The sequence below is a fragment of the Talaromyces proteolyticus genome, assembly GCF_021365285.1.
Source record: "Talaromyces proteolyticus strain PMI_201 chromosome Unknown BGW36scaffold_16, whole genome shotgun sequence".
Taxonomy (NCBI): Eukaryota; Fungi; Ascomycota; class Eurotiomycetes; order Eurotiales; family Trichocomaceae; genus Talaromyces; species Talaromyces proteolyticus.
In genome coordinates, this window is record NW_025764292.1 from 447,264 (window position 1) to 460,089 (window position 12,826).

Genomic DNA, 12,826 nt, shown 5'->3' on the forward strand with positions numbered 1-12,826 from the left:
AGTTAATAGTCATAGAGCACTTCAATAAAGCGACTTCGCTGGCATGGCTTCGCCACGGTTCTTTCGTCAATATAGAGCGCCTTTACATTTTAAATAAAATGCACACCACCTAAATAGAAAAAATTAACATTAAGGAATCAATTAAAGTCACATTAAGGGTGAGAAAATAGGTATCAAAGGAAAAGGTATAACCTTAAAGTTATATTTTTTAACTATTGAAGTTTATATGGGAGAATAGAAGAAGCAGTTTACTCACCTATTTCAGGCATCGCGCCTCAGCCAAAAAAACTGCGGAGGCACTAAAGGACATGGCATAGACGATAGCGAGGGCAGTGAAATCGTTCATCGACTTACGTCTGAGATACTGAGATAAAAAAAACCGTTAACATTGAAACCGTACAATGTAGACAATTCTTGACTGACTCGCCAGTTCTGGATAATAACCTTCTAGTTTTAAAATCCTGTCATATTTCGATTTAAGTGACATTGTTTTCATATTATCTAAGTAGGTGTTGTGACAGGGGAATGTGGCTCTAAACCTTACATGGCAGAAGATAGTGAGCGTGCAGCATTCCCCTCCCCCCTCCTCCCCTGGGGACGATGGGGGTCAGGGGGTCCTTGTAGGACTTGTCCAATAATAGTTGGCAGTTGCAAAACGAAGACAGGTATTAGCCAGCCTAAGCCCAAAAAATATTCACAGCCAACACAAATCTCCGATAAATATTTCGCAGTCCTTACTGAATTGGGTAAAGTGAGAAGTCCAATGCATGCGTCTAAATATTTGGCACAGCCCAGTGGGATTTAGTTCTATTTTTGTTTTACCAGGATTATGAGAATAATCTTACTTGCATTTGTTCAAACCTTAAGCGCATCAACGGGGAGTATGTTGGAACAGTCGATATTGTCGACTGCAGATGCCTTGAGCTGGTGGACAGATGTGATTGGTGGGTAGATGCCTCCACATATGAGCACTGGATATGGCTAGCGTTGGAGCGCTACGAGAAGGAGGTCTTGGCAGCTGATAGAAACGGAGACAAAAGAGATAGTTTTAGCTGACATGGTCAGTCTGTCTCGCTTGGTCCAGGTCCTGAACCAAGGTGGCTTAGTTGCTATATCAATCAATACAAGAAAGTCGGTGTGAAGACACCCCTAAAGACACACTGCCTCGGGATACATAATTCAACGCTCCCTAGAGTAATTGAGGGGTAGAATGGCCGCAAATTCCAACCACGATGTGGACGGTAATGCTCTGGCATCAAGAGCCTCATCTCAGGAAACGTCTAGCTCTTTTATGGAGCAACGCCAAGCCAAAATAACGACAAAGCCCCACGAAAGACGAAGGCGGCACAGAGTTATTAACTCATGTTTAGAATGTCGAAGGCGAAAGTTGAAGTGTGATAAAGGGGTTAGTGTTGTTCTTGTCACACTGCAGAATGAAAACCATGGTGATTAATAAAATATTCCCAGGAAGTATGTGTGAATTGCCGGACTCATGGCCGCCAATGTATTTACATTTCAACAGCAGCTGGAGACTCTCACCTTCGTCAAAAGCTTGCTCAGGTGAAAGATGCCAGAGACTCACTTGACAAGGTTTTGCTTAGCACCACTGCTGAGGGAGCTGCAAAAGAGCAGCAATCTCGCCGAGACCAGCTTTTGCAAAACTCCAATACGCCAATTGCAAGTGTCGAAGGAGAACTCGATGGCAATGGGGCCGGCAATTCGGACGACGAGAGTTTTCTGGAACCCACACCACTCGCTATTCCAGACGCAGCCTACGCCGCTAATGAAAGCGATGAATTTGATGACCTCGGATTCCTTTTAGGCCGGATGAGGCTGGGGGATAGAGTTGGTGGATTGTATCGTCCAAGAATTGGAGATGAGGTAAGAAGAAAAGACTCTAATATGTTTCATGTTCTTGTTGAATACCAGTCTCTTAGATTGGCCAATCGCTTCACAATCAGTCACCTCGAAGCAAAGCGGCTTTGAAAACAACAAAACAACAAATAAATTCGGCAGCGTCCTCAAGCCGCAATTCCTTGGAGCCGCCGGATGTATTTGCCGTCCCCTCAATGGCTGTAATACTCGGTGCAACTCCATCAGATGGCGAATGGATAGCATTACTCCCCTCAAGAACAGTCTCTGACAGACTACTTGAACATTACTGGTTTTCAGTTCATCCAGTCGCGCGGACACTACATAGACCTACTTTTGCGCAACGTTATGAGACGCTTTGGGAATTGATGGATGCTCGAGCAGATATCTCCGCCTCTCTCGGTGCTATCGTATTGGCTGTCCTGTTTTCTGCCGTCGTAAGTATGGATTCAGAGGATGTTTCCATCCGCATTTCCTCTTCTAAACAAGAACTATGCAGCCGACTACAACTAGGAGTCGAGCTAGCACTCAGTCAAGCTAATCTGCTGCGATCAAACAAGATGGAAACCCTTCAAGCTTTTGTAACATACCTGGTGAGATTTTCCTGTTATTTTTCAATTGAGACTTCTCAAATACTGATTTGATTTCATAGCTTCCAACTTGTCTTGACATATCCCGTGCCCATTCTGCATTGGTTGGCTTAGCAATTCGCTTGGCCGAATGTATGGGGTATCATAGAGATCCTTCTGAATATGGGTTTTCTCCCTCTGAGTGTCAGGTGAGGCGGCTGATCTGGTATCAAATATGCTATCTGGACTTGAAGACAAGCGACACACAGGGACCTCGGCCCTTTGTTCAATCAAATGGGTATTCAACGAAGCTCCCTCTTGAGATAAATCCCCGTGCAGCTTCGTCTTCTCCAACTCCTGGTCCAGTGACAAGATGGAGCGAATTGGTCTTTTCTGCAATAAGATTCGAGTGCCAGGAAATGCAACGCTCTTGTTTAGTCATGAGAAAGCGCATCGATCTCAAGAAATTAAGTCTTATAGAAGTCATCTCGAAGATCGAACGGTTCAATAACGAGATGCACGAAAAATATGATTCAGCCCTAAATGAAGAACCTCAACAACCATTGCAACACGCGGCACGAGTGGTAATGAAACTATTCATCAGTCTTCTCTATCTCGCACCTCTACATCGGTATATGAATAGTGTCACATACAGCATGCCTGACCGGTTGCGCCAAATCGTCCTAGTAAAAGGCACTGAAGCACTCGAAGCTGCTCTAGAATTGGAGACAGCGCATGATCTTCGTCCATGGGCTTGGTATAGTCGTGCATATCAGCAGTATCACACGGCACTGCTGTTATTATTCGAGGTCTTCACATTCCCACTACGAAGAGAAGCAGATCGCATCTGGAGGTGTCTTGACTTCATCTTTGCCGGCCCGCTGGCAAATTTCACAGATCTGCCCGCCCTAGGAAACCCTCCAAAATATCATGAAGTTCTAACTCTAAGAGAAGCCAAGGGACGATATCTTTTATGTGCTATTAGCACAGGGATGCAGGAATACAGCAGCCGGAGAGGTTTAAGGTCACCTGTGACAATGACAGATTCTATGATTCTTGTTTCACCGCGAAAAGCTGGTGAGGATTCTGATCCCAGTCGACCCCTCAATTTCGCACATGGAATGCCAGCAGATATCCTACCACGTGTGGCATCCCAGTTTAATACAAGAGATATTGCTTCCGAATCCAATCCTTTTAACGTCGAAGTTTCATTGGAACAACACGAAGATGGTACGATCAACAATAAAGATATACCACAATTCCTATGGGCACCAGCCCTGGACACACCTATTACACTGCACGCCGGTCACCAGGTTACTTCTGACTTTAGTCATGTTGATACTTCAATTCCCGGACCTGGTTACCTACATCATACCACAGTGGGATCGCAAACTACTTCTACTTCAGCATATTCTCAGCCAGGCTACATCGTAGGCCCCGGGCAGGAAATGCTTGATATCGATTGGGTAAGTCCATGCCCGCTTCAGGTGCCAAGCCGCTGTGGCGTGCTTTTCCTTCCATTTTAGGTCAATGCTAATTCAATATTGAAAGGGATTGTGGGATACAATGTTCCCTCCAGGGGTTTTCGATGGAAATCTCGATCTGTCTGATGTCGATATGGAAGGATATGCTGTTGTTTGACCACACGTCCATTTCCATCTCTTCGAAATATTTTCGAATGTATAGCGTGGGAAATTCCATAATTCCGTTTAACCCCTTGTTTAATTTAAAGATTGTGCAAAAAGCTTGTGGTAATCAACAATTTTAGAAAACACATTAATCTATAATTACTTGCAATCCAACAGTTATGTCAATAAACTTCGAGGCACTCCTCCCTGCCCTTGAAAGAATCACAATGCACTCAACAAACAATGAAAAAGATCCCATCAGCTAACCAGATTCGATGTACTTGGCTCGAACAGTAGAACCAGATATCTAAACGTACCTGTCAAGAAATTCATGCAGTCAGATATTCTAGGCACCAGAGCGATCCTTAATCCAACTCAAAGTTCCGTAAATAGTATAAGAAGTAACAACGGTCACCTGTGGAACAAGCCCCAGAAGGAGATAAATCACCCAGCTCCCGTTTGCGGGGTCATATTTACTAGGAACCGTTTTTACAGACTGCGTTGATAGTGTTTCAACCATATTGAGGTTAAAGCTGTATAGAAGCGAGTATATAACCCTGACGAACAGCAAAGGCAAAATGAGGACCAGCATCATGGATTCTGGAACAAACGACCCTGTTTCAAATCCGCCGTGAGCTCTTTTGCTTCTCGTTTGATGACACTGCTTCAATAAAACAGTACCATAGAGAGTCGCTATAGCCACTAGGAATAGCACCGATGAGACTTTGGAAAAGGTGACACCGCTTTTATAGTCGTCCGCGTTGGTTTCCCCGGTCGAGCTATCCGGCGATCTCTTGACACCGCCGTATATACCCAGAACAAGACCACACACAATGATGGGGTGGATCAGGCGCAAAACTATAGGGATGAATTTTCCTTCGCCCTCGCCATTTTGATTCCGGGATTGCAAGGGAAGGTAAGAGTAGTAGTTTCGTTGGGTCTGGTTACTTTCAACAGCAATATCCTGGTTTCTTGGTGATAGTGGTAGTCGTCGTGATACTGATGTGTTGACAAAAGAAAGTGTCGCTGAGAGCAAGGGCCCAAGGGCAATTTGGTTGAGGATCTGTGATGCAATCTGCAATTTCACGCTACCACCCGTACTGTTCGTATTGCTGCTGTCGAGATAAATAGCAATGGCTGGTCCAGCAATTTTGGCTGGGTGACTGTCAGATTTCTCTTTTATGATGGAGATATGTTTTACTTACCAACAGTAAATGCATTTAGAAACAGCCAGGCTGTTTGTTTCTCCCTTCTAGTGAGACAAAGATAATAGACAGCGAGAAAAGAGACCAGAGGGAATAGCAGAATGTAAATGACAAGTTCGACGCAGGACAAGACTTCGTGTGCCTCCATCCTCTCTACTTCAAAAGTGTCGGAAGATCTATTTGAGAGAGAAGTTGGACCGAAAATGGTGATTTCGCTCTCAACAAATGGATGTTAAAGGGCCACTCGAGCTTGAGGATGTCAACAAGAAACAAAATATAACATCAAGGAACTAAAAGTAGCAATAAATACCAAAGCTCGACACCCTTCCCCCAATTTTAATTACGGTTTCCCTTTTTTGTTTAAGATCATTTTTACATATATTTCGGACGTCGTACGTAACAATACCAGTTCATGTATGTAAGACGGTATCGGCCGTAACAAGTGCTCCCGAGCACCTCCTATATCAATCAATTATTTCTCCACCAACTCTAGTCCAAGTTAAAATATACTTTATATATTTATTTTACGTACATAAAGCTCAATAGCAGTTTCTAAAAGAGGAAATGATATTCTAAATACTTGAATCTAGTGTTTAATCTAGACCCGAGCTGAATGAGGCCGAGCTGTTGATTGTAGGGTTGAATTCATGTTCTGTGTAGCTAGTTTTTACAATATAGATGGAGGAGACTATGTGCAATCATTCTTAGAAGGAATATTTACTTATTTAGCCGAAATAATCCAATTTAAACAGGATCACAATAACAGTAACAGGCTCGGTCTCTCCCTGAAACAACCGACCTAAATATCAATCGATAATCAACCCAACCGCTCTAACTTCTTCTCCAACCTATGACGAGTACGATCATGGCGCCCGCCACCGTGGTGTTTATCCTTCAGTGCATGTTCCGCTGCATTAGCCAACAATGCCCCAACCACACCACCGCCAATTGTACCAAGTGTCCCATGTCCAGATTCTTTTCCAAAATGGTGACCAGCCATTCCACCCTAGAAATCAGAATTCTTAGTCTCGCATGTAATACTATCAAGTTTCCATTTATTCCACCTCCAGAGAGCGGATAAAACAGATGAAGCAATACATACTCCTGCGGCTCCTAGAATTGTCGCTCCAAGTCCTCGTTCTCCATCTGGCTGGGACATTTCAGGTTCTCTCTTGTAGTCCACGGACTGAGGCTGAGTGTAAGGCATATTTTGTCCTTGTGTTGGTTGCCACTGGTGCTGCTGTTGTTCTTGCTGTCGAAAGTCCTCTTGATTGGAATACGAGCTCTGCAGATTCTTCTCCTATTTAGTTCAACATGTCCCTCTGGGTGGTTAAGATGTAGAGCCTACTTACTACTTCATCTTTCTGAATTCCAGGAAAGTCGTTACTACGTTGGGGATTTTCCTGATACCACTGGCCTTCGGGGCCTGTGCTCTGATAATATTCTCGGTTCGACATTGTTATGGATTTTGGAAATAAAACTGCTATGGAAGAATTATAATAAAATAGTAAATTAAAGATGGAGCACCAAATCTTATAATCGGTAATATTTAAACAAAATCTAATTAGACTCGCTCTGTTGCGCATCTTAACGGTATTTGAGTACAACAGTTGTACCCCTATGGCAAGCAATGTGTGTTCCGGGGCCAATCCACTACGGCCGAGAGAGATCCAAAGGGAAGTCCTCAGCACATCGCTTTCGCTAAACCATGGAAAACATGCGATACGGCCGGTATGAGGGTAATTAAATTCTCTCGCGAGAAGATCGATGCCAAGTGTATTGCCAGGCTTCGGTAGAGAAATTAGTAACTGTGCTTTACATGATGGGTGGGTTAATTTAACCAGGTATGATAGCGGCGTCTACCTCGTATTTTTTCCGTTCTGGTTCTCACCATCTCTAGGGGTTCCTAGGGTAGCATGGTGGTTAGTGCCCCTAGATTGATGCCAGCCCCTGCTGAATAGGAGTATATATGGTTGTCTAATTTGTTAGTAGGGCGTAGTGCGCAGGTGGCTGATGAAGCTGAATCCTATAGAGAATAAAAAGCCTCATCTATTGCCATCTTTATTCTAAACAGCTTAATAAAAGCTACGGCATTTTTATAAAGGGAATTGTCTTAGAAATATGAGTTAGGTCCCTCTCTCTCAAGTATGAAAAAAGAGCTGATCTGTTAGTGCTGGAAGACCGGTTGAGAGGTTTCTTATTGATTTTGAAGGGTAATGTATATCCATTTAATTATGGTATTAAATACTGGAGGATAATAAAATAGGGATGAATGTGGAACTCATGTGCCTTGGCTGAAAAATGTAGGGCTGAACCTCTAGAGCTATACCGAGTTAGAATTATTGAGGAAATCGCTTACATGCCAGAGAGCGGAATATTGTTAATGTGTGCTATACATAAATTATATGGGTATATAGATTACGAGGGCAAGATGTACATTGGTAGGATGAGTCCTTCCTATCCATATTAACATTGAAGTTCCGCCGGCCCTCTAGGCTCAGATGCGAGTATAAAATGATCAATCAATCAATCAATCAATCAATCACCATCTCTAGGCAATACTTTTTCGTGTACTCCCCGGTTAAAATAATAGACGATGTTACCATACTTTCCACGTGATTACTTTTTGAAAATGTACACGTATTCGTCAAATCTTTAGCACAATTTCTCGTAGATGATTTTAACTTCAATTCTAATTTATATTCGGAGATCAATCAAAATAAAACGCCGATAATCAACCGTTGGCGCCTCCATATGTTATAGACAATTCTACCGAAATTATTATAAGAATTTCGGCTCGGTTTTCAATGGTAATCATTGAACAGAGGTCACTTATAAGCAAAAGTAGATCCGATTCCGTTGATAAAATTCAAAGAGGCATTGCGGCGACAATCAAAATATATCCCATTAAACTACACAAATAAGAACAGGAACTCATCAATCAGCTCACTAATCATAGTTTTTTGACCTAACTGGGTCTTTTTCCGCGTCCCCAATCTGTTTCAGGAACTTCTTAGCAGCCTTCTCATCTTCTGCGAAAATATGCTCTGCTACCATACGCCTCGGCGTTTCGCCAAGCCACTGAAACAGTGAGAAGTCCTGAAACTTCTCTGCTCTGAAAATCTCAAGCATCTCGATGGGTTCATCGTCGCTGAGGTTCTCGACAAAATGACCCATATTCTTCGGTACAATGCCCACGTCTCCAGCAACATAATCAAATGTTCGCGCATTTCCTTCAGCTGCGAATATCGTTACTCTTGCACGACCCTTTTTGAAGTATGACCATTCGTCCGCGTTCGGATGCCAGTGCATTTCACGCATTGCTCCGGGTTGGATTTTGACATGCGCAGCTGCAATAGTCTTGGAGATGGGGAATATCGTCGAGTCGGTAATGCGAACTTCACCACCAGAAGTTACCACTGGATCTTGAGCTAACATCTTGTGCGTGAATCGATGTTTCGACTTTTTGAAGCCTCGGGGTTTCTCGCCTTCGATTGAATTAGGCAATGACCCTTGAAAGATGTATTTCTCAGAGTCTGGAATAGACTTGAATAACTCTGGTGGTATTCGAAAGTTTTCTCCAAGAACTGACTTGGGGGTATGTGCTGGAAGATTATTAGCGACAAAAGTTTTACATGTATTGAACACGTCAACGAATTTCATGGGGGCTTACCAAGCCAGTCCGTCAATAGAAACGTGGACTCTTCCGAGAAATTCCCATCGTCAAAGATAAGTAAAAACTCCGTGCCATTTGGACTCAACCCTTGGATAGAATGAGGATGGCCAGCAGGGAAATACCACAAATCACCCTCTTCAACATCTTCCATAAAACTGCCGCCCTCGGTATCAAGTCCAGTCACACGCGCTTTTCCAGCAAGCATATAAGCCCATTCGGCTTCGGTATGCCAGTGCAGTTCCCGGATAACGCCTTCGTCGAGACGCATGTTGACACCGGCTAGTTCCTTGCTGGTGGGTAGTTCGCGAATAGTGGTTTGTCGTGTCCATCCACCTTCCTACCCGACATCAGTCTTTGTATTACGCAATACATAAGTGTAGTTTATTAAATACCTCAATTCTAATATGCGAATCGGCAAAACTCCACCGCATGTTTGGCAGCGAACCATGGTCAGTGCTGGGTGGTCGTACAAGATCGGGATTTTGCCTTTCCCTGTCCTTATTTCTCGGACCCATTACAGTAGTACCATCGCCATTGCGGAAGGGAAGAGGCTGTAGACCTTGGCCAACAGAGTCAACTTTGTGATCGTAAGGATCATGGTGACCTGGCGTGAATGGCTTGTTCTCAGAAAAATACTTTGATGGTGTTGATGCGGGGACTCTCAGTAACTGCTGATAAGCCTTATCGGGTGCCGGATATGCATTTCCGCTAGACGTCGTACAGGCCAGGCCTATAATTAGCCATAAAAAGTACCGGCCGATTTTTGGATCCATAAGAGATTGCATGGCGCGGATCGGAAATTCAAAAACTCACTAAACTCACCTACAGTCCAAACAACCAGACCAATCTTCCTGTAGCCATTTTATATACTATTTGCGGATCCGAAATACCCGATTGTTTACGTCAGACATTCTTAGAGGTTGCGCGGCTAAGTTCCGTCAGGGTTTATAGTATTGCCGAATCCGGCACAACGCTGGGCCACCTACGTAAGCCAGCAATCGCCCTGTGCTCAAACTCTGGGATTCGCATAACTCGGCTCAATGTTATTTCGCTGTGAATTCTATTTCTATCCTGTCTTTAGATCTGTTTGACTAGGCTCCCTTTTGTCTCCTGGGTCGACAAGTCTAGTGCTGATGCACTGCAGTAAACATATGTCCATCGACTAATATTTGCCAGTGTGGCAAAGTTTAATTTCACACTTGTGACCTCACTGCTATTCTAATACGCATTGGGGGTTTTTTCTCAGACCCAATGTGGTCGATCGACCTCTCAGTCACAACTACGAATGTTAGCTAGAAAAGTCATTAACTTTCCTACTACCACAGCGAGATAAAGAATAACATCTTAAAGCAGAACTTTTTGTTTCATATTCTTTTAATTCCATTGTCGGCCGAAATATGACTCCAAACAACCCAACACCTCATGAGACTGACAGTCTGCTGGGTACTACTCATCACAGCCCCCGGTCCAAGCGCAGAGACGCTGTCGTACGGCATCTTACAACCGACATTGATCCCCAACATGGTGACATCCTCCTCATATTCTGCTACATAATCACCGGACTGCTTGACAGTTCTGCAGTCTTTATTTGGGGCGCTTTCGTGAGCATGCAAACCGGGAACACAGTCTACTTAGGGCTTGGTTTAACAGATGCCCAAGAAGGGCCACGCTGGATCAAATCGGGAGTATCAATCGCCAGTTTCTGTCTGGGATCAACATTTTTCGCAGCCTTTTATCGCTTTTTTAAGTCACCAAGAGCCCGCTGGTTGCTTATTCTCTCATTTACTATTCAGATGCTCTGCTTGGTAGTCGCGGCTATTATTGTCACCGTTGAAGGATCGACTAAAGGCCCACACTTGACATGGCAGATTCTTGTGCCCTTGGCACTAGTTGCTTTTCAAAGCAGTGGCCAAGCGGTAACTAGCCGGGTTTTGAAGTTTAATGCACTATCAAGTGTGGTGTTGACGAGTCTTTATTGTGATTTATTCTCCCACCCAGATTTTGTATCACCAGCCACAATGTTCCGTACGTTAGAAGAGAGACAGCGTGGGGCTGCTGTAATATGCATGCTTTTTGGTACTATATTAGGGGGGTTGTGGGCAAAGAGTTCAGTCGGGATATTGGGTGCGTTGTGGACTGCGGTTTTATTGAAGTTCTTGATTGTTCTAGCTTGGCTGCAGTGGAGAGGAAAGAAGGCAGCTGATGAAGAGCAGTAACTGACATGTTAGAAGTCAAAAATACGTTTATCCACTAGAATAATAAACCCGCCTCGATATTAGTTCTGCCTTCTACCAATTGACGCATTTTCCTTGGTGTTTTTTCAAATGTTGTTTCATCGCGATTCTTCAGGGTCCGACGCGACTCACACAATTTAATATTAAGTATTCAAACTTCCCTTATATCTAAAATTCTGTGTATCAATTTGTACAATGGAATTATTCTTTCTAATTTACATGTATATCATCACACTTATCAGTCGGCAGGATCCCAGCAGGCACGAAGTGATTTCCGAACGGATTGGTGTAGTACAGAGTCGCGCTACCTTCCCTTTTAAGATCAGATGACATTGGGCTTATAGATTCAAATACTACGCTCGAGACAAAATCAATCTTACCTGCACTCACATAAAAATTAACATTGGTCGGGGTTGTTAATGTATATAGAGTTGTCAGCTTAGTAAAATCACGCTCTAAACAGCGTCAGCAAACTCTAATTAGATGTCTCAGTAGACTCTAATGAGATATCTCAACTTAATAAAACGAAAAAGTGTCATATTCTTGACAAAGACTGATTCATACTTAGTAATCTACACACTAAAAAGTAGATATATTAAACTTTAATTAGTTAGGTTAGTTATTTTAAGATAATGTTACTAATCAAAAAGTTTCAGCTTAGTAAAATTAGCTATTGAAAGATCTTTATTATGAAATAATATTAATTAATATTAGTTTTACCAAAACTGATTAAAAGATCTGTATTAGTTAAGATAGAATGGATAAAGAAAATAAATGGATTATGCACTGGTATTCGAAATCTCAAAGGTAGAAAATTGTTATCAATCTAAGGGCGAATAGAATTTAAGGATTAAGAGGGCTCTCTATGCAACTGGAATCAAACTAGGCTGCTTACTATATAAAAAGTAGGTAAGAAACAGAAAAATATATCTAAAAGAACTAAAAGAATTAAGTAATTAAGACAGGAGTCCCCACTGCCCATTAGCCTCGTCTCCAGCCGCCTTATTAGGCTTAAATGTGTGAATGAATATTACTACTAGGTCACACTTATCAATAGTTAGCTATTAATAGTTAGCATTCAATTTACTGCTTTGTACCCTGTTATTTACTCTCGTGTAAATCGAACAAGCGCGCCGACTTGGTTAATTTCGATTCAGCCTGCGCATTTAACTTTTGTCTTTGACTGCTATCTCTGTCCAGGGCGATTGCCTCGGCATGGTAACAGCAAGCCAGCCGTAGCAGCATTGCTGCGACCCCGAGTGGACAGTTTCCAATCTGAAAGTTGTCTATGGCCTTAATATAATACTCAGCAGCGAACGTCCGAGCTGATACTTTCAGCGGAGATTAAACCTAGTGTCAACGGACTATAACAAGGAAAGGCCAATAAACTGTCGGCTTTCATCATCTCACAAACACCCATTCCACAACGGTCGTTAGCCAGATTGTATTTATCCCTCAGTGATTCCCAAATACTCTCCGCGACAGGAGAATTGAGCTTAAAAATATCATTCTTCAGAACCGGTCTACATTATCGCCCAGTGTTGGAGTTGATGGGTTCGACTTGGCCAATTTGCGGCTTTCGAGAGCATTCCAGCAAAATTGGCTAATAGCAGCAAGTTCAGGGAACAAAATTACCCTTAAA

General features: G+C 43.0%; 5 protein-coding genes across 5 annotated transcripts; 2 read left to right on the forward strand and 3 right to left on the reverse strand.

The window, feature by feature from the left end:
* Positions 1-1,291: 1,291 nt before the first annotated feature.
* BGW36DRAFT_309164 (uncharacterized protein) lies at positions 1,292-4,082 on the forward strand (the record flags this gene model as incomplete). Its single annotated transcript, XM_046212387.1, has 5 exons — positions 1,292-1,405; positions 1,468-1,881; positions 1,938-2,465; positions 2,525-3,907; positions 3,993-4,082. The coding sequence occupies 5 exons, from the start codon at positions 1,292-1,294 to the stop codon at positions 4,080-4,082; spliced, it is 2,529 nt and encodes an 842-aa protein (XP_046065522.1).
* A 333-nt stretch (positions 4,083-4,415) lies between these two features.
* Positions 4,416-5,422, reverse strand: BGW36DRAFT_433862 (uncharacterized protein; the record flags this gene model as incomplete). The annotated part of the gene is made up of 2 exons (XM_046221329.1): positions 4,416-5,224; positions 5,275-5,422. 2 exons carry the CDS (start codon positions 5,420-5,422, stop codon positions 4,416-4,418), a joined length of 957 nt encoding a protein of 318 aa, XP_046065523.1.
* Positions 5,423-6,091: 669 nt separating this feature from the next.
* On the reverse strand, positions 6,092-6,731 carry BGW36DRAFT_433863 (uncharacterized protein; the record flags this gene model as incomplete). Its single annotated transcript, XM_046221330.1, has 3 exons — positions 6,092-6,280; positions 6,377-6,574; positions 6,627-6,731. 3 exons carry the CDS (start codon positions 6,729-6,731, stop codon positions 6,092-6,094), a joined length of 492 nt encoding a protein of 163 aa, XP_046065524.1.
* Positions 6,732-8,223: 1,492 nt separating this feature from the next.
* BGW36DRAFT_309029 (RmlC-like cupin domain-containing protein) lies at positions 8,224-9,723 on the reverse strand (the record flags this gene model as incomplete). The annotated part of the gene is made up of 3 exons (XM_046212380.1): positions 8,224-8,879; positions 8,948-9,287; positions 9,343-9,723. 3 exons carry the CDS (start codon positions 9,721-9,723, stop codon positions 8,224-8,226), a joined length of 1,377 nt encoding a protein of 458 aa, XP_046065525.1.
* Positions 9,724-10,007: 284 nt separating this feature from the next.
* BGW36DRAFT_391768 (uncharacterized protein) lies at positions 10,008-11,316 on the forward strand. Its single transcript, XM_046217622.1, has one exon. It carries the CDS (start codon positions 10,348-10,350, stop codon positions 11,164-11,166), a length of 819 nt encoding a protein of 272 aa, XP_046065526.1. The 5' UTR covers positions 10,008-10,347; the 3' UTR covers positions 11,167-11,316.
* Positions 11,317-12,826: the final 1,510 nt, after the last annotated feature.

What these genes read in the sequence shown, in the direction of transcription:
- BGW36DRAFT_391768 (XM_046217622.1), top strand. Translation starts at nt 10,348, where the DNA reads ATGACTCCAAACAACCCAACACCTCATGAGACTGACAGTCTGCTGGGT.